Source organism: Gobio gobio (assembly GCF_949357685.1).
Source record: "Gobio gobio genome assembly, chromosome: 10".
Taxonomy (NCBI): Eukaryota; Metazoa; Chordata; class Actinopteri; order Cypriniformes; family Gobionidae; genus Gobio; species Gobio gobio.
In genome coordinates, this window is record NC_137116.1 from 48,069,868 (window position 1) to 48,090,667 (window position 20,800).

The 20,800-nt window shown below is 38.2% G+C and overlaps 1 protein-coding gene across 4 annotated transcripts in view; it reads right to left on the reverse strand.

Moving 5' to 3' along the window:
• fnbp1l (formin binding protein 1-like) overlaps positions 1-18,703 on the reverse strand; it is an 80,465-nt gene extending 61,762 nt beyond the window's left edge. For 3 of the 4 annotated variants that reach the window (XM_079827581.1, XM_079827579.1, XM_079827578.1), the window contains exon 1: positions 18,524-18,701. In XM_079827581.1, the coding sequence (XP_079683707.1) occupies positions 18,524-18,547 (24 nt within the window). In that variant the 5' untranslated portion in view covers positions 18,548-18,701. Of the gene's footprint in view, positions 1-18,523 lie in introns of all 4 variants that reach the window. The other variant, XM_079827580.1, reaches the window with a different exon arrangement.
• Positions 18,704-20,800: the final 2,097 nt, after the last annotated feature.

The window sequence follows — 20,800 nt, forward strand, 5'->3', positions numbered from 1 at the left end:
GCAAATTTGTAACGGAAGCAGGATAGAAAAATGTACAGTTTCCAGCTTGAGCCGCAGGGCCAAATCAAATCGCCGGCAGATCGGGCTGGGTTTACCCAGTCTAAATATAATCCATAAAGTCGAACAAACTCACACACTAGTGCTGGTTCATACAGAATACCAGTGTTTATTTTTGTTATGATATACATTTTTATGATACCGCAATACCGGTGTAAGTCGCTTAAACAACGGTCAGAACGTGGCGCAGCGTCACTGTTGCACTGTAGTGAGATCACAGCTGAGATCAAGCAACCCGCAGTGCACATGAGAGCAGTTTCTGCACGGAGCACTGCGATGAGCTTAACAACTCTCACCACATGGGTCATAGATCAGATACAGACCGGAGTGAGTGCATTTCAGTTGAAATACATGAACCAGCTCCATACACACATATTTAATCACATTGCTTTCAAATGAAATATATGTGCAAATAAGGAGACTGATACAGCTGTACGTCTGATCATGAACGTGATGTTCATTTTCTCTTAATCAGTAGAAAATGTGGTTAACACCCAGTCATGCTTGGGATATACATTTTTGGTCATACCACCCAGCACTAATTCACACCACCACATCCGGCACCAATTTTAACCTCAACCATAAGTAAACTCGTAGTATTTGAATAGGCTGGTTCCCCTGAATATGCCTAAATAAATTCTCCAGTCTAAGAACAGGATATAAGCAGGCCACATAACACCACAAAAACCACACAGTCAGACCGCAATCACCAGGTTGAAGTCAGTAGAATGGATCCAGCAGAATGTGAGGGGACCCACATGGAGGTACGAGTTTGTCATGAAATAGTATTAAACCTCCAAGGTTGCACTGATGTCCGAGGCAGGACTTAGTTTTGCCCCTTGGTTACTCTTTACGCTGAATTTGAGGGACAAAAGAGAGGGGAACATTTACCTACCTCTCTTTAAACATACAGTGTTAGCACCTGTCAAATAAACTGTACTTGCATTGCACAGAAGTTTTCAAAGGGATATGCATTTCTGTAGTCATGTTTTAACATGTCAGCATGCATTCCTGTTTATCTGCATTGGACAGTTTCAGCTGCAGGTTGCTTTAGCACTGGCATGCTGCTAGCAAAGCAAGAGAACTCCAGGATATCCAGGCCTCCCGCCCCACTCATTATGTCCAAACATAATATGCTAAACTATGAGGTGAAGTCAAGGTGACCTCCTTTAAATGCATCTGGCTCAGCTAAAGAAAGACTAGAAAATGGCACCTTTCTTGCCACTAACCTACAAAATAAAAAATTCATTAAAAACAGTGCAAAATAGGGCTTGAACCTCAGGTAAACTCTTAACTCTTTCCCCACCATTGCCGAAAATCTATGTTATTTATGAAACAACGCTTCCATTCTGTGACAGTTGAGCTGGGAAAAAAAGATGGCGTCCGAAAGTTGCGTTTGCTGGTCAGTTTGTGTGTAAATGTACGTTTTTTTACCAACATTTTCCACTTCTGATGTCATTTCTAGCGAGAAATTACTAATGTAGTTATTAAATATTTGTTTAGTTCTCACCAAAGCTTTCTCTTTTTTGCTGTAGATCATTAAACAGGTACACTGCCTAAGAATCTGTCCGAAAAGTTTCGTCAGGTGCCTTCACGCACAAACGCTGCCTTACAAGGCAAGCCATTGTCTGATAAGGCAGCAAGGCAACGAGTCAGCTACCTAGGTTTTCGGACGCAAGTGTTGATTTAAAAAAAAAAAGCATTAAGCTAGAATAAAACTTTTTTTTTTGTTTAAAAGCAAAGTTCTTTCTTTTGATATATTGCATGTTCAGATATTCATTCAATATTCTGGGGGCCATGACAATTGTGAAAATGAAAAGAAAAAAAAGGCTGGCGGTAGCTGGCAACTTAAAAAACAAAACAAAACAAAAAACACAGGCAGAGAAAGAGTTAAAATCAAGGGATGGAAAAATACAGACACAAAAATACCCCACACATCCCAAAAACTAATGTCAAACATTTTGAATAATAAGTATCTTATGCTCTTACAACTGTTACTTCTATTTTAAAACATATTAAAATGTAATTAATTCCTGTGTTGGTAAAGCCTTTACTCCAGTCTTCAGTGATCCTTCAGAAACTTCAAAAGAACATTTGCACAAATTACAAATCTATAACACAACACTTTACAGTCACTTTTGATAAATGTAAATAATTAATGTAAAAAAAAAGTTTAAAAAAAGGGAGCAATACTGGACAGTACTGTAGTTTACCTCCCTTTAAACAGGATACTGATTAAACCAGGGGGGAAATAAGCCCTGATATGATGTGCTCCTTAAAAATAATAATAATATTGGCCAATACTGATATAGTCCCTGATATATATTCCAATGCAAAAAGGAAAAGATGAGGAGGAAAAATATCCCATCAATAGTTTACGGTTATCAATGAACATTATTTCTTTCCAGGAGTATAAAGCAATTAAGCTACAGCTGTAGTATTTCAATGGAACTTGTTGCGAGTCAATGTAAAAATAGTGGGGTTCATTTATCCTTTACAGTGCAGGGCTGTGGTGTCGCTGGGGGAGATCATTTGGAAATCATTAGCAGCCATGTTTGAGTGCATCATCATTATGATTTAGTAACTTCTGGAGGGTCTAGGAGACAAAGACATTTCACAAAGACCATGAGTGCTATCATGTGCTAGCCTAAGAATTAAGACCCCCATCCCCCAAACGTCTGTCTGTCTTCCTGTACTGAAATGACCCCGATTAGACAGATAAAAGCACACATACCACAGCTAAAACACAAACATACAGCCCTCCAGCTTAATACAATGGCCTTGTTCCGACACCTAGTGAGATGCTTGCTGTCTAGCCTACTGCCTGCATCTTCCAGGCATCCTAACTAGACCCTCCCGGAATTTGCCTATGCACAGAACTCTGCATCTTTGTCAGTGGCCAATGTTCTACAAATTTCAAGCGGTATACATTTGCTAATCAAATATTGAAGCTAATTTAAGGCATCACGCAACTCATGTGGAGTCCACTGGAGACTGCCGTTTGGTAATGATAATAATTCTAATTCATTCAATATTGAATGAACTCTTGCTTCATCTGCCATCTTGCTTTTTGCTTTTTTTTTTACCGAGTTTGGTACAATTCACTGTGGGACTGGGATCTTCACAAAAGATAAATGCAATGCAGCTTTTACATTTGGCCAAAAGAAGGTATCTTAACAGTACAACTCTGGTGCCTACCTTTTGAATGCCAGGATGACGGAAAGCTATTTAACCATGAAAAGCATGTAGATCAATACATGTATAGATTGTTACAATTAACCTGGGAAGCCAAGGATATACATGTTTTCCTAAAGCTTACAGCAAGCCTTCTTGTTTACCTTGCATAATCTATCAGGGCAGGGCTTTAACACCAGAGTTGTTCATATGCCTCATTTTAATGATTAACTTATCTTATTACTTTGTCTCTTATTACTGTGCCCTGTTCTATGTCAAATGTGTGCGGTCTCATGCTGTTTGCAGTGTATGCACACATGTCTTGTCTCTTGGAGGTGGTAGGCACTTCCATCAGGCCACGTTTGTCCAGACTGTTTAATAGTGTGCGAGTTTAATCCAAGCTTAACACATGGAGCCAAGATTTTCAGTCAGGTTAAAGCACACAGATTAATGAGTTGCTACCTGACTTGCATAACTAGATAAAAACAAAAGACACTTGAGCTGTGTTTTTCAGCACAGAGACGAATTAGCGCACTGTGCTGGGAGACGCATGCATTGCATTGGATTACCCTGGAAACTGCTTCTCTCCTATGCAAATCCACATTTCACTGTTTGAAACCAGAAACAATCTCGAGCTGTTTTGATACAGGATGGAGTCCCGTGTGAAGAAACTGTAAAACTGTCCCTAGCGTACCAATCTAAGTGAATAAATGTACATTTCCACAGCATTCTGACCATTCCGAGCAACAGTCTCACAGCTTTAGAAACAATTCCACGGCCATAAAAAATGCAACGCATGTCATCCAACAAAAGGTGGGAGACGACAAAACGACCAGTCTGGTTCCCTGTGTTTTCTCTCTCTCTTTCTGTAAACAGGCTTGTGTGATATGTCAGGGGACTAAGGGGCCCTGTAAATGTGAAAGAAGCTGTCTGTGAACAATGAACTCTGTTACCCTTAATACACAGTTTCGGGCCAATTCCCATCGAGCTTGCCTGTGAAAAACCTGAATTCTGTTTCCATTAAAGCTCTGCAACCAATTCATTCCAAATGCTTAGGTCTCGAGTTTATTAATTATTAAAGAAATTTGTGCAGGGGTGGCATTCTCTGAGGTGGCTTGTTTTGAACTGCCGCTTCTTTCTTCAGGTTACGTAACAGAGATATAATATGATGGATTTTTGCAACAACAACAAAAAATCCTTTGAAAACAGTGGATAAATGTAGTGGTACAGGATGCAAATTTTAAGCTAGTTTCTTGGTATCTCTATTTTTTTTTTAAAATAGTGGTTTTCAAAGACTATCAGGGGAAAAAGTTTGAAAAACAGTTAATAAAGAAAGAATTAACAACAATTTTACATTTTACAGATGCACTTATGCATGTGAAGATTCCTCAACAAAAAAAAACTCCATTTGTGATCCAAGGAAACACGACAGCCTACAGGTTTGGAACAACATGAGGCTAAAATTATTCCTCTAAAGGAAGTGAGTAAGAGGGTTTGAAAACATCAAAAGAGAAATTCCCTACTTATCCTGTAAACTTTGCATTGATGCTTCAGACATCATGTGACAAATGACTCCTGAAAATTCCCAGGCCAAAATTATGCCTATGTTAGTCTTAAAATCCCCATGAAATCAGCTTTAGTATGAATATGCTTTTAGCTTTTAGTATGAATATGTTAGCCTTGAGGTTATCTATAAGTTAGTGTGCTCCAAAACAATTAAAAAATTCACATTTAGAAGATATAAAAGTAGAGGTTGACCGATGCAAGTACCATTTAACAAGGCTGTATTAGCTTATTTAGCTAGCTTACATGAACTATATGCATTATGCAATATACATTTTACAGCATGTTTTAATATTTGATAAATACAATTGATCATTCATGTCAGTTCATAGTGCATTCACCAACAGATAAAACAAACAATGAACAATACTTCCATAGCATGTATTAACCTTAGTTAGTTAATATTACAAATGGAAGATTATTTAAAAGTGTTACCATTTCATATAAATCCAAACAGCCATGCGTTTTTTGATTATCTAATCAAAATAACAAAATATGTATTGAAATCCAATGCGTTTCTGATTTGTTTATATTTCTGTCGGCTGCATGAAGATACAGTTTGCTTTCTCACGGCTCTCATCACTTTTTGTTACATTGTTTTAACTGCTTGAGGTAATGCTGCATACATAGTCAACAAATTAATTACTTTAAAATGATTTGGCAACAAGTACTGTAGTGTTCTGTATTCATTACGGTGTCTGTGTTTTAAACGTGCATTTGATGTGTCAGCGCACAGCCTCACGTGTCAATATAAACAACGTCAATTAGTTATTTCGCCTCTAGAGGCCGTTCTCGTGCTATATAATGCCAGCAGACCCTTCTCAGAGCTCTTGTACTGTGCAATGGCAGCGCACCCTTCTCTTCTCAGCCGCTCCAGCAACGGACGCAACACGGAAAAACTTTCGTTATTGATTTTGTTCCACCAATCAGCTATTGGTGCCGATTAATCGGTCGCCCTCTAGATATAACCATTCAAAACTTAGTCTCACTTCCGAGGATAAATGATTTTGATGACCTCACTCAGCACTTCAGCTTCTCATCAGATTTTCTGTCCAATCAAATGCTTTCTAGAATCTGAAGTGTCCCACCCCCAACATTATAAATAGACGGTGAAACTGCAGCTGAAATTGTCACCTGTTCACACAGTTACTCTACATGGGGAACGACACATATATAGGGGATAGGGAACTATTCAGACAGTGTAAATATGCTTTCCATTGAGGTGAATTAAGTTTCATGTTAGAGTCACGCGATCTGCCGCACAGTGTGCTCCGGTCCAGACACACAATAGCACAGAGCGGATCATATGTGCATAAGTTGGCCCATACCAGATAATGTATCGGACCCATTCAAATTCTGCACAGAATGTTATATTTTAAAGCGATATAGAGGAGATTAGGAGGAGAAACGGTTAGAGATTAGGAAGAAAACTGCAGTTACAAAGAGACAAACAGCGGCTCTAGCCGAGATGCGATATAAAAGTAACCCTATTAGCCAATTTAAAAAAATGGGAAGGGCTGTTCGATATGTCCCACCCTGTTTTCCTGTTTCAGTGGAAATTATGTTAACACATTGAATAATGCTGCATGTTTCAAGGCAATTTGGATGAGAAGTTGAGGTCCTGACACTGTCGTCATTAAAAGGATGTCCTTCAGAAAAAAAAGGGGGGGGGAAGTAGGGGACAAATTTGCCCATTGGCCTCTGCCCATCATGACCACCTAATCATCCCCATATACTGATTGGCTTCTTCACTCGTCTCCTCTCCACCAATCAGCTGGTATGTGGTGGGCGTTCCGGCGCAATATGGCTGCCGTCTCATCATCCAGGTGGATGCTGCACATTGGTGGTGGTTGAGGAGATTCCCCCCTTCTATATGTAAAGTGCTTTGAGTACCCAGGAAAGCTCTATAGAGATGTAACAAATTATTATTATTATTATTATTCCGTGGGCCTTTAAAATAAAGAAACAACAATGCTTCATGATTCATGACATGGGACCATAAAGTGGCCCTGTTTACCCAAAACAGTGGAGACTAGTGGCACCAACAGATATTAAACGTGGATTTCAACATAGGCTAATTGCTTCTGATGAGGCCACCAAAGCTATGCCAGAGGACAAAGGAGAGCTTCACAGTACAGCTATTTTTGGACCTCCATCATGTAGGAGTTTGGTTGAGAAGATCACAGGACGTTCCGCCAGTTTGTTCAAACTCCGGTTCCGGGCCAAGGAGCACAGAACTTGTTTGTGTGAGTCGTGCTCCATAAATATTGGCTGTGTGAAAAAAAAATTGGTTGTAACCCAAGGTTTGATGGTCCAATTAGTCAATTCCAGCAGAAAAATAAGCTACGCACCCTTGGTTATGATAACATTGACCTCAAAACTAAATTAATCTTTGTTGTATGATATAGACGGACATTTGCACCCAGCTGTTGGTCTTTCAGAGAGTGCCAGGGGCCGAAAAGAGAGCCAAGAGCAAGCTTTACATGCTACAAAGATCCAATTGTCTGCAGATATTCACTCTGCAACCACACATAGCCAAGAACTAGTGTTTAAGCAGGATACTGTGAAGCGTTTTTAAGATCAGAGCAGGGATGACAGAACATAATCTATATAAATATCCAACTCTAATGCTGGGAAAAGGGGCCAGAAGCAACGTTTAAAAAACATCTAAGACATGCAAAGTATTCTCCATGCTTTTACCACCCTAGGGCAGGAAAACAGAGAAAGTTATCAATTCATGATCAGCATTTATCCTGCCGAAAATAGGTCAGTGGCAAAGAGAGCAATAACTGGTTCTCTCACCAGAGACACATGTAAGCGAAACATTACTCACAGATGCCAATAAACATCGGAAAGCACTGGAATGACATACTAAATGCTGGGGTCAAAGGTTCAAACGAATTGTTTCCTGACCTACTCTTTCCCACGACTATGTTCTGAGCGTGTGTTTATGTCTATAGCTCCTCTGGCACATTGGCAGCGACAGCAGTCTTGGCACGCAGACATAATGACCTGGCAGAGTCTCACCTGATTGAACTCCAGGTATCCTAGATTACCAACTCTCAGCAATCTGTGCACCTCAACTGTGAAGCTTTGAGGCTGTGTACATTAATCCGGATACATTTGAAAATTACATTTTAGTTTCAAAATGCTCTCCATCCACACTAGACTTTTGCAAAAGGTTTTTGGCCAAACTGAAGATGCTTAAATCATCTTACTGCACATGCATAAAACGTAAAAGCTTACTGAAATGATACTGGGAGACCAGACATAATAAAGTTCTCACACTTAGGGCTGGGACGGTTACCGCATTACCGCGGTCACGTGACGCCTACCGCGGGTCTGAGATCTTCACCGCCATCACCGCAAAAAAAATTAAAAAATAAATAAAAAAAAAACATTGGCCTGCACATGTGTGCACGTTGTGTCTAATTCCATTCATTGATTCTAATGACATGGATTGTGTCTAATGACATGTGTGTCTTATATAGAGCCCGACCGATAAAGGATTTTTAAGGCCGATACCGATACAAATATTTGGTCACTTAAAAATCCGATATTCCGATATATCAGCCGATATATATTAAAAATAAATAAATAAAATAACAGAAACGCGTAAAAAACACTTAAACAGATTTCCCTTATACATTAGTTATAAGTAGTTATTCATGATCCCTCAGCCTCTCTAAAATAACATGATAATGCAGTTTAAAAATAAACTTGTTTTATTGTCACAACAGAACAGAGGAACATAAAAATATATTAAAGTTCTGATAAATAAAATGTATAAAAATACAAACTTAAGATATGAAACTTAAAGTCGTTTGGACGAAAACACAATAACAAAAACAAAAAAGTTACCAGTATTAATAGATGTGGTAAGCTTTATAAATATAACTTTGAGCAAGACTGGAAAAAAAATATTCAGTTAAGTTCTAGAAGTTCTGATAAATAACAACAACAGCAAAATATAAACTATATACAGTATAAATATGAGCCACCTTATAATTACAATGTCAACTTGCTTATCCCTTTACATGCACTCTTTTAATTCTATCCATCAAGCTTCAACAAACCATTTTCAATCATCATTTGCTGCCTGCCTTCTAAAATCTACTACTTATGATGATGCAGTAAATCCATTATTTGACTTGTTAATGCTGCGTCTGAACGAAGTCACGCACTTTCGTTCACTCTTCACGAGCCTAACTTATGATTTACAATGCAGGGACTGGAACTACAAATATACTAGTTATAAATACAGTAATCATTACTTTATTTAGGCAGAATAAGTTTGTGATTTCCAAGGCGCATTAATGTTAGCGGTCTCCCACTGATAGCCATGGCATTAGCTAGCTTTGTGGTTAGCGTCTATGATAAGTTATAATTTAGAAATATGTATACTTTTTCAAAATAACGGGCAGGGGAGAGATGATACGTCTCATGCTGTCAAACTGTCAGACTATTAAAGAAATACATCTTATTCAGTCACATTGTCCGAGGTAAAATAAGTCAGTCAACTGTAACCTAGCGTAATTACCAGCTCTCTTGGCTTACATGTAACAGCAAAACTGGACTTGGCAGTTACAAATTGTGTCATGTTATTTGAGTTAAGAGAACTGATGGGGATGTTCTTTTAATTGTTATTCAATTCAAGCAATGTATGGCTCGTTGCCAACTTACATGCACTTCAAGGATGATCTGTGTTGTGAATGCGCTCACAGCGCTGAAGCTCAGCATGACTCTGCTGGATCAGCTGGTGGTGTTGCCAGCCGGCACGTTGTAGAGCGCCCTCTGGTGGACAAACTATGAAACGCCAACACTCAATGTGTTTGAGCGGTGTTTCGTCCGGTTTTTTTAATTTTTTTAAAAATATTCATTTATCGGCCATCATAAATGCCGATACCGATAGTTTGGAAAAAGCCTAATATCGGCCGATAATATCGGCCCGCCGATATATCGGTCGGGCTCTAGTCTTATATGGATTCAAGGTTTTCTAAACAAAACTTAATCAAAAGATGGAGCAAATCCGACCTTTCGCGAGTTGGGGAGTGCAATTTTCCATTATAACATTCCATTTGTACCTGTGTAATGCCTTTTAGCCTTTAATTTGAATTTAATTTTACTAAAGCATAAAATACAGGCGCAAAAGCAGGACCTCAGTTTTTAATTGCACGTGCTTAACACAATTCTCTCATATGGTTGCGCAGCCGACAATAGCGGGTCGGTAGATAGAAATCATTAAAGCAGAAAAAGAACGCACCGCCCGGGCCATGGGTTTGTGGCGAACGCTGGTGACCGATTTCTCCCATAGCTGGCAAAAAAAAACAACGGCTTCAGAAAGAACAAACTGAGCTGGAGCTGCCTCAGCACTCCTTAGTAGGCTACTGGTAAGTTTTAACTCTCTTCCAACTCTGTTTGGGAAAGATTGACTCCAAATAAGCTGGGCCTGCGAAATTTCATTCAATATAATCAATAAATAATCTATTGTAGGCAATTCAATATAAGTAGGCTATGTGATTCTGAAATTCCAATTTCATTAAAAGGCTATCGAAAAAGATATCCGTCTGGCAGGCTTACAAGCACATAGTGTGCGACACTTTGTTAAATTAAATAGCCTTCGCGCACACGAGATATATAAATGAATATGAATATGTAAAAATATGTAATATAAATATAAATAATAAGTAATATACAATCACGGTAGTGTGAGCAGCGACACTTTGTTAAATTAAATAGCCTTCGTTAAATAGCAACATAAGACAAAAGCGCACACAAGATAGGCATATAGGCCTATATTTAAATTAATATAAATATGTAAAAATAGGTCTAATATGATATAATAATATAATATGTAAAAATTATTTATGTAATATAAATAACATAAATATAAATAACATAAATATAAATAACATATATATATATATATATAAAAAGTAGGCTACAATCATTAGCCTAAAAAATCTTCGTTAAATAGCCTTGAACCACAAAAGCGCACACCACACGAGATATGTAAAATAATATAAATATGTAAATGTTATAAAATATAAATATAAATAATAAAAGTAGCATAATATACAATCAAAGTAGTGTGAGCAGCGAGTGACTACACTTTGTTAAATTAAATAGCCTTGAGCCTTCGTTATTCTTCATTAACCACTGAGACAAAAGCGCACACGAGATGTAAATTGTAAATGTAAATTAATAGCCTGAATATTTAAAAATATGTAATAAAAATATAAATACTATAAATATAAATAATATATTATATTATATGGGCGGGTGTGCGCGAAAGTCGTTATAGTTTAAGTGATTGTTTGATGACGACGACTGTAATCTGAAAGTAAAAATATGGGAAATAAATAAACAAATAAATATATATTACTGATCAATACCGATAAATAAAAATGTGTTTGTTTGTCTTTGTTTATGCTGTTCCATCTTCAGATCTCTCAGTCGTGATCTGAACATCTCTCTCAGCAAAAAATATAAAGACTGGGATGTAAACCATAGCCTAGTCTATATTTCGTTTTGCCAGCACTTTTTTTCAGATATCATTCCATTTCTGTTCTAATTGTTCCTGTTCTAAACGTGAAAAAATAAATGTAAAATAAACATGTTCCTTATTATGTTCAATTGCCTGCGCTGGTGTGTGCGTGTGCGGCCGTGCGCGAAAGTCGAGCGGGAGCCCTTTAAAGCGGTTTACCGCTGAACCGCGGGAATTTCTTGTTTTTCAACCGCGGTAAGAAAAAATCCATACCGTCTAGGGCTGTGCAATTAATCGAATTTCGATTTCGATTTTGCCTCCCAACGATCACCAAAATAGTACAATCGAGAAAAAACGATTATTTTGCCTTGCGTTCTGAATGAAACGCGCACGCACACATCCGCCCCTCCCGAACCCACAAATCTCTCTCAGGTCGTGAGTTTCGTGTGCATATCATCCGCTGGAATTTAAAAACTCGGCGCGAGTAAAGATGGCAGAAGGAGGGCAGTTACAGCAGCGTTTGGTGAGCAAAAAAGGCAAAACCAACTCCGTTGTCTGGGAACAGTTTGGCTTCGAGGAATCAGACGACGAGCAGAAACATGCTAAGATTTGCTACATGGCAGTGGCTGTGACGCAAGGGAACACCACGAATTTGTTTAACCACTTGAAAATTAAACAGAGTGACCTATGACAATCTAATAAAGAAACAAAAACTGACGAGAGCAGGGGAGCCGTGTAAACGTCCTTTTTTTCCTTCATATTTTTCAAATAATTCTCTCTTTGTAAACTTTGTTCAATGCATGCGAGATTGCGAGTGCTGCCATATTTTCGAATATGACCAGTCGTTTTCACCGTCATCACCCGGGTTTAGTGCTTTAGGGTTTAGGTTTAGAATGAGAAGCCGCGCGCGCTGTGAGAAAATGTGTCTCTGTGCGTTCATCCGAGAGCGCGCACACGTCTCTCAGCGCGCAAATATTGAGTTCTCTTTCAAGTCTTGCTCTTGAACGGACAAACTCACACAAAACGTATGTCAACATGTCCATCTTGATGAGTATCTTAGCAGACATAGTCTGTATATGCCTTAAGTGAACTTTATACAGTCGATAAAGAAGACGCGAGGTCTTAAAGGGGCAGTAGCCTTTACTGCTGTCTGTTTAATGTCAAACAACAAAAGACAAGGACATCACTCACTGCTCTTGATTGAATAGCTTTTGTAAGTTTAATAGGATTAATCTTTAATTTATGCACTCAAATATGCAATGTTATTTTACATTTGATACATTTCTGTACCTGAAAACTAATGTTAGACGTACATGAAAAGCATAGCCGAACCATATTGTTGATCTTATTTATTTGTGGTTATCATTTTTACGTGAATACTTTTATACTTTGATTCGAATATATGTTATATTATTTATTTTAATAGTTCAAAAAGTACAACAAATGTTACAATTTCAATTGAATTGTTGAAAGGTGTATTTTTAATAAATACAACACATTCCCAAAGTCATGTGAAATAATCGTGTTACATAATCGTGATTTCAATATTGACCAAAATAATCGTGATTATGATTTTTTCCATAATCGAGCAGCCCTAAAAGAGTTAAGTTTTGCCACAGCAACTGCGAGTACATTTTCTGTCATCTAGAACAGAATTTAAAATGAAGATTGTATATAGTAACATGTATCTTTGGCAACACTGTGAAAGTGTCACATAGCAGGCACATACCAGTATAAACATATATATTTCGATACAATATGCATCACATGACTAAATATACGTTTTCACAGTTCACACTACAATGTGAAATTAATCCACTGGGAGAGCATCTTAAAAAAAGCTCAGTTTTCGCAGGACAAAAATGGCATCTCAGTGTAGACGGTTTTCTCTGTTTCAAATGTATCCAGATTATTGTAGACTAGAACTGCACGATTAATCGTCAAAAGATCGCAATCTCGATTCAAAATTCCGCGCAATCTTATTCCTAAATTACGATTCGCCTGTGTCTATTAAACCGTTGACAAAATCCAACTGGAGCATTCATATCTGCGTTGGCACTGCCGCTGACCCAGTGAGAGCAGACGTCATGTTTAGGTATGAAACTAGGGCTGTAATCTCCCAGGCGATTAGTCGATTATTAGTCGATACGTTCTGGCACGACCAAAATTCTGATTGGTCGATTTTTTGCTGCGTTCATTTCATCAGTTTTGCCGTGTTCATTTTATCAGGTGGAAAGCACTAAGTGCTAATGGGGGTGTTTTCAGAGCATCCCTGTTTCACAGGTCTGTCTTCAGAACACCCCTCTTGTTTCACTTCTTTTGGATTAGCCCAACCCACTAGAGAAGAGAGACAGATTGAAGTAGGCTCTTCTACCATGTCAACAAAGACATCGGCAGTGTGGCAGCATTTTTTTTAAATAGAAAATGGGAAAAAAGTCAAATGCAAATTTTGCAAGCAACAGTTTGCATATCACAGCTCGACGACAAACATGTCATATCACCTAAAAACAGTAAGCTAACTTGTCTGCGTTAGGTTGCCCCGTCTGTTTTGAGTTGCCCCGTCCCTTGATAACAGATGTGGTGGTCATTATTAGCTGCATAAAGATTCATTAAAACTTCACCTTTTGTATTCCACAGAAGAAAAGAAAAAAGCACAGATTTGGACATGCAGGTGAGTAAATACTGGCAGAATTTTAGGGGTTATTTTAAGGTTAGATAATACAAATTATTACATAAGCTTACTTGAGAGAGCATATTTAAAATGCACAATTGTGTGATTTCAGTGATCAAATTCTGCAGCTTACAATGCTAATGTGGTTGTTTTGTAGCTAGTCGTAAAACACACAGTCAGATTCTCAAAAGCCTGACCAGTCAAAAACAGAAAGCAGCCCCAAGTACGGATAACCTTGAACTGAACTATCTTGACAGGAGCCTCCTACAGCTGCCTTTTGTCTTGGGTCACTGCAGGGGTTGAAGACAGAAGTTGCTTTTTAAGCTGATGTATAACAAGCTATTCAGTCAAATCTTGACTTGACACAAGAAAAGTGCATGATCTTAGATCAGGTAGAAAGGGCAAATTCTGTCTGCTGATTCCCTTAAGATCTATACCCATTTTAACTAAACAACAGTCAAAAAAACAAGCTGTTGAACTAAGGAAATAATTAAGGAAAACCTTTCCACAAAATGTAATTACGTTTTTCCAACAAAATCTAATGGGTTTGAAATGATTTGTTTGTAATCTCGTTGAATGAACTTAAATTCATTTAGTCAAGACTACTAAAAAAATCATGTCATTCCAACTAGATAAAGTAGGATAAAGAGGGGTAGAACTGATGACCATATTTAGACTGTGGGAACAGAAACGTATGTATTTTCTTTATTTCTATAAAAACGAATAGTCAACACAACACTTGTTCACATGCTGAGTGTAACATCTGTAACATGCAAGTAATGCTCAAGTAAAATATTTCTCATCACTGGCATTAGAACAGTTGCTCATGGAGAAAAGCATAGCCTGGCGACAAGGTCTACACTTCACGATAATGGTAACCTCAAAAATCAACACAACATAACACAACTTATAAATGTCAAATATAACATCAAACTTTAACAGGCCTTTCCCTTTACTAAAAAAACACATTAAACAGCACTTAATTTCAACAGTTACTCTCCTGATCCATCCCTATGCAAAGCATGCTGGGAACTAGAAATAAACTGCTCATGTAGTCCCAACACAAATGGCTTAGGTTAACTTAACATTTTACACATTTTATTTCATTTAACGTAATAAAATTGAGTAAAATTGCAATTATGTAAAAAACTAAAATTGTGTGTTGTTTCAGCTTTTTTTATTTAAATAAACAGCTATAAAAAAATGTTTTTAACTGTTTAAAACGTATGATATTTGCCTTTACATTCACAATCTCATATGATTATATCCAACAATGTGTAAGTTCATGAAAATTATTTAAAAGGTGTTCTTTAATAAATTTTATATATATATATATATATATATATAAAAAATCTGTTGGTTTATAGAAAAAGCTGACCATTTCAAAATCCAATCCAAGACCATTTCATGTAAATGCATATTTTATACATCTGTATCGTATTGAGCAGAAATGTTATAGTTACCAATATTTCATTATACATACTGTTAAAAAGTTTGAAGTTTGGACTTTTTTTGAAAGAAACTATTCAGTTTTACTGAGCAAAGAGGATGCCTTCAATTAATTAAAGTGAAGGTAAAGACATTTAAAAGTTATGAAAGATTTATTTTATACATTATATATATATATATATATATATATATATATATATATATATATATATATATATATATATATATATATATATATATATATATATATATATATATATATATATATATATATATATATATATATATATATAAAAATCAGCATATTCAATTAATTAAGAAGGATCAGGTGAAAAATATAATTTTAAAATATATTAAAAGAACAAGAAAGTCTTCTACTCCATTTCTGGTTGACATTGGCCAATTCATTTTTGAAACCCCAAACACAACAACACAAACCGCATAAACTAAACAATTACCATCCAAGCCTTGCAAGCACTGTAACAGGTCTAACCAGTTCACTCTACAAAAGACTGAACCACCACATCGAAGCCCTGTTAGCAATTCTTTTAACAGCACACACTGATAGTTGAGTCCACGCGCTCCACACCGTCGTACAGTTGTGATGTCTACAAATGACAAAACACTAGTAGAACTGTGCAGTGGCTCGCCTGAAATCACCATACAGACTTCAAACAAATAACTTTAGGTGACGTAAAAAACACAAGGAAACGGTTTTAATAATAGCACAGGGTTTAAATGTCAGTTTCCTGTACTCAGTTGAGCATTGTGTGATTAAGTTTCAATCAAGCTCTTTGTCCTTCCTTACATTGATTAAAGTACACGCAACCCCTCACAGCTCAAGCCGACCCGCAGGAGCCACGTTCATATCGCTTTGCACTAATAAAAGCACAGGACAGCAAAAAAGTCACACAAACATCCTCCGTGATACTCAGAACTAATAAGCTGTCCTGTGCGCAAGGCGTTTTCTTATTATGTTACAATTGGGTAATTCTGAAAGGTGTAAACTGATCACACCCAAGACGTCACGCCCCTAATTCTGAATCAAAATCAACACTTGACAAATAATGAGTGACATTAAACACGCTAATTGAGTTTTCACGTCTCTTAATAGAGAACAAATGGCTCTAACGCAAAGTGCATTTGAGGAGAACCACGATGAAAAGCGCACAAGCACTTAAGGGATATAGAATGGCATTTCATTCATCAGAGCCAAGGCTAAGGATGGAAAAACATCCACATTTTATGACTAAAAAGACATTCACCATGAGACAAGCAGACAACATGATTATTCAGCATGTTCCATGTACAAAGGGATTTACCACAGGATTACAAATGAATGCAATCTACAAAAGACGACTGCCAATGAGGAGGATATGCCATATTTTACAACATAAGGGATTTACGGTACGAGAAATTAAAACAGCCAATTCAAGCCAAACTTAGGAAATACACTTTTACGTGAGTTGAATGTCCAACACATGTAAAAGCTCTGGAAAATGTTCAATCTAACAAGTCCAATGTCCATTGGACAGTATAATTACAGTAATTAATTTGATCTACCTAAGCTTGTAGAGCACATGTTCATGATCTTGTTAAAAAACTACACATTGACCACCACTCACTGCTACAGTTCTTGCATTCTCGACTTGAACAACTTGCTTTAAAGTCTTTTGCCTTTCTTTATTAATGTCTTAATTTTCCGTCTGCGTGTCCTTGCAAGAATAAAGTTATGAAAGTCACAAAAAACTGGATTTTCCAGCATAACATGGTAGTTGTGTTTTGGAACATCGTATTTGGATTCTAGCTGCTCTTTAGATGGTCCAAGCTGATAGACCCATCTTGGAGCAGTTACCAGCTGGTCATAAGAGCTTAAGGTGGTTAAACTGTTTTTTTTTTTGGACGCATTTCTTAGTTATCAGCCAGCTAATGACCAGCTTGGACCAGTTAGAAACCAGCTACTATGTTACCAACAGGTCAGGAACCCAGAGAATACTCAAATAAACAACAGAATCTTTACCAAAAATCTTTTAGTTAATTCTGTAAATTATTATAAAGGCTACAATAAACCAATACACTATGAGCCAAATGACACTGTCATAAGAACACCGAAACCTGAATTCACTCGCTCGCTCTCCCACACACACACACACACACACACACACACACACACACACACACACACACACACACAAACACGCACACACACACACAGCAACATCAAACAGTTATTAATATGAATTAATCACAAATAGGTAATTCCGTGCATAGTAATTAAAGTTATAACTAAAACATCGATTAAACCACCTAGTATAAACCTATAAACCCCCAAACCCACTGATGATGCATGGGATATTTCTAGCAACACATCACACATCCTCTTCTTTTTGTCCAGTAGCCCAATCTGAAGGGCAACACCCCTGTAACAGACCCACACACACTCGACGGGCTTCATTGTCTCCCAATAGTTCAGCTTATGCCGAAACGATGCATTTATTATTGTTATTTAAAAAGGCCAGTGTGTCAATGGAGCATGGCAGACTCGAAGCCCAGACAATAAAAATGCGGGATCAAACTGCAAACGTGTTGCTAATGGTCAACCCGTAGATCTAACCACATTAGAAGATTCATCTCAGGCTATTCTTTTCCAGCACATCATCTCCAGCATTCTCTCTGTCACCAGTAAGCAACAATGGAAACATATTCTGGAGACTGCTGGGAGAAACTGTTGTGTTTATATTAAATGAATAATACATACATGATATGCTATTATTTCTGTTATAAGAAACGAGTTAACAGTGGATGATCCTCTCTCCACCTCTTAGTCATCGAAACTGGGTGTGAAACCTTTAGATTATGTTTGATTTGGAATGTCACTATGAAACGTCACGCGTGATACATTCAAAACTTGATACATTCTAAAAGCGAAATGTTACAATGAATCAAACTCTCGCATTATTTCCGGCGTTGAAGGTGTACTGACACAGTAAACCCAACAGGACAGACCGAGAATACACAGACAGCTTGACTAGGACACCTTTCCTGAAGTCATGCCAAAACCCGAGTTGTTTGTGAGTGAACAAAAGGCCACAAGGACCGGGCAATGGGAAAAGTGCGCTTACCCAAAGATCCGTTCCCCAGCTCATAGCGAAAAACTCCAAGAACTAACGTCTCCTCCGCATAAAAACTCCAGGGTTGCTTGTTCTTCCCTCTCTCTGCCGTCGTGTAACTCTCTATAGTCCAGTGAAGCCAGCAGCGACAACCTCACGGCTCAGGGTTTTCCCATTTCCGACTAACAATGCGCCTCAGCCGCGGGGAAATGGAGGGATGTGACTGTCCAATAGCGCCTCTTACCCGTCAGAGCTTGCAAGTGGAGAGGTAGAGTAACTACACACAACTACTGGAGGTCTGGAGCACAGGAAAAATATTCTGCCATTTAGATTTTCTTTTAAATCACTATATAGAGTTTGAGTGATAATAAATGTTATTGTATTGTTACATTAATTGAATACATCAATTATTTCACATTACAGAAAAGTTCAACCTTTTCTAATTGAAGATACAACTTGACAAATGTCGGTGTAGGTACAGTGGGTTGGTTGAAGCCTTGGTTTAGTTCACCCAAAAATGAAAATTCTGTCATTGTTTACTCATGTCGTTCCAAACCCGCAAGATTTTCATTCATCTTCGGAACACAAATGAAGATCTTTTTTATTAAATCTGAGAGATTTCTGTCCCTCCTCCATTGACAGCTACGCAACTACCACTTCAAAGCTTAAAAAAGTTCATAGAGATTGTAAAACTAATCTGCATAAATTAAGCGGTTTTAGTCCAAAATTTCTGAAGAGACACGATGGCTTTATACGATGAACAGATTAAATTTAGGCTTGTTTTCACATATATACAAACATCGGTTGTTGGTAAACGGAAGCTCAAGCATTTTCGCTTGACATGCGAGAACCAATGAGGTTCATTCTCGTGTTATGCATCGTGTTTGAGCTTCCTCAAGAACCAATGAGGTTCATTCTTGTGTTACGCAGCACGTTTGAGCTTCCTCAAGAACCAATGAGGTTCATTCTCGTGTTATGCATCACGTTTGAGTTTCCTCAAGAACCAATGAGGTTCATTCTCGTGTTATGCATCGCGTTTGAGCTTCCTCAAGAACCAATGAGGTTCATTCTCGTGTGTTATGCAGCACGTTTGAGCTTCCTCAGGAACAAATGAGGTTCATTCTCGTGTTATGCATCGCGTTCGAGCTTCTGGAAGAACCAATGAGGTTCATTCTTGTGTTACGCAGCACGTTTGAGCTTCCTCAAGAACCAATGAGGTTCATTCTTGTGTTATGCAGCACGTTTGAGCTTCCTCAGGAACCAATGAGGTTCATTCTTGTGTTATGCAGGGCGTTTGAGCTTCCTCAGGAACCAATTGGGTTCATTCTTGTGTTACGCAGCACGTTTGAGCTTCCTCAGGAACCAATGAGGTTCATTCTTGTGTTACGCAGCACGTTTGAGCTTCCTCAGGAACCAATGAGGTTCATTCTTGTGTTACGCAGCACGTTTGAGCTTCCTCAGGAACCAATGAGGTTCATTCTTGTGTTATGCAGCACGTTTGAGCTTCCTCAGGAACCAATGAGGTTCATTCTCGTGTTACGCAGCACATTTGAGCTTCCTCAGGAACCAATGAGGTTCATTCTTGTGTTACGCAGCACGTTTGAGCTTCCTCAGGAACCAATGAGGTTCATTCTCGTGTTACGCAGCACGTTTGAGCTTCCTCAGGAACCAATGAGGTTCATTCTTGTGTTATGCAGCGCGTTTGAGCTTCCTCAGGAACCAATGAGGTTCATTCTCGTGTTACGCAGCACGTTTGAGCTTCCTCAGGAACCAATGAGGTTCATTCTTGTCTTATGCAGCACGTTTGAGCTTCCTCAGGACCAATGAGGTTCATTCTTGTGTTATGCAGCGCGTTTGAGCTTCCTCAGGAACCAATGAGGTTCATTCTTGTGTTACGCAGCACGTTTGAGCTTCCTCAGGAACCAATGAGGTTCATTCTCGTGTGTTATGCAGCACGTTTGAGCTTCCTCAGGAACCAATGAGGTTCATTCTCGTGTTATGCATCGCGTTCGAGCTTCTGGAAGAACCAATGAGGTTCATTCTTGTGTTACGCAGCACGTTTGAGCTTCCTCTAGAACCAATGAGGTTCATTCTTGTGTTATGCAGCACGTTTGAGCTTCCTCAGGAACCAATGAGGTTCATTCTTGTGTTACGCAGCACGTTTGAGCTTCCTCAGGAACCAATGAGGTTCATTCTTGTGTTATGCAGCGCGTTTGAGCTTCCTCAGGAACCAATGAGGTTCATTCTCGTGTTACGCAGCACATTTGAGCTTCCTCAGGAACCAATGAG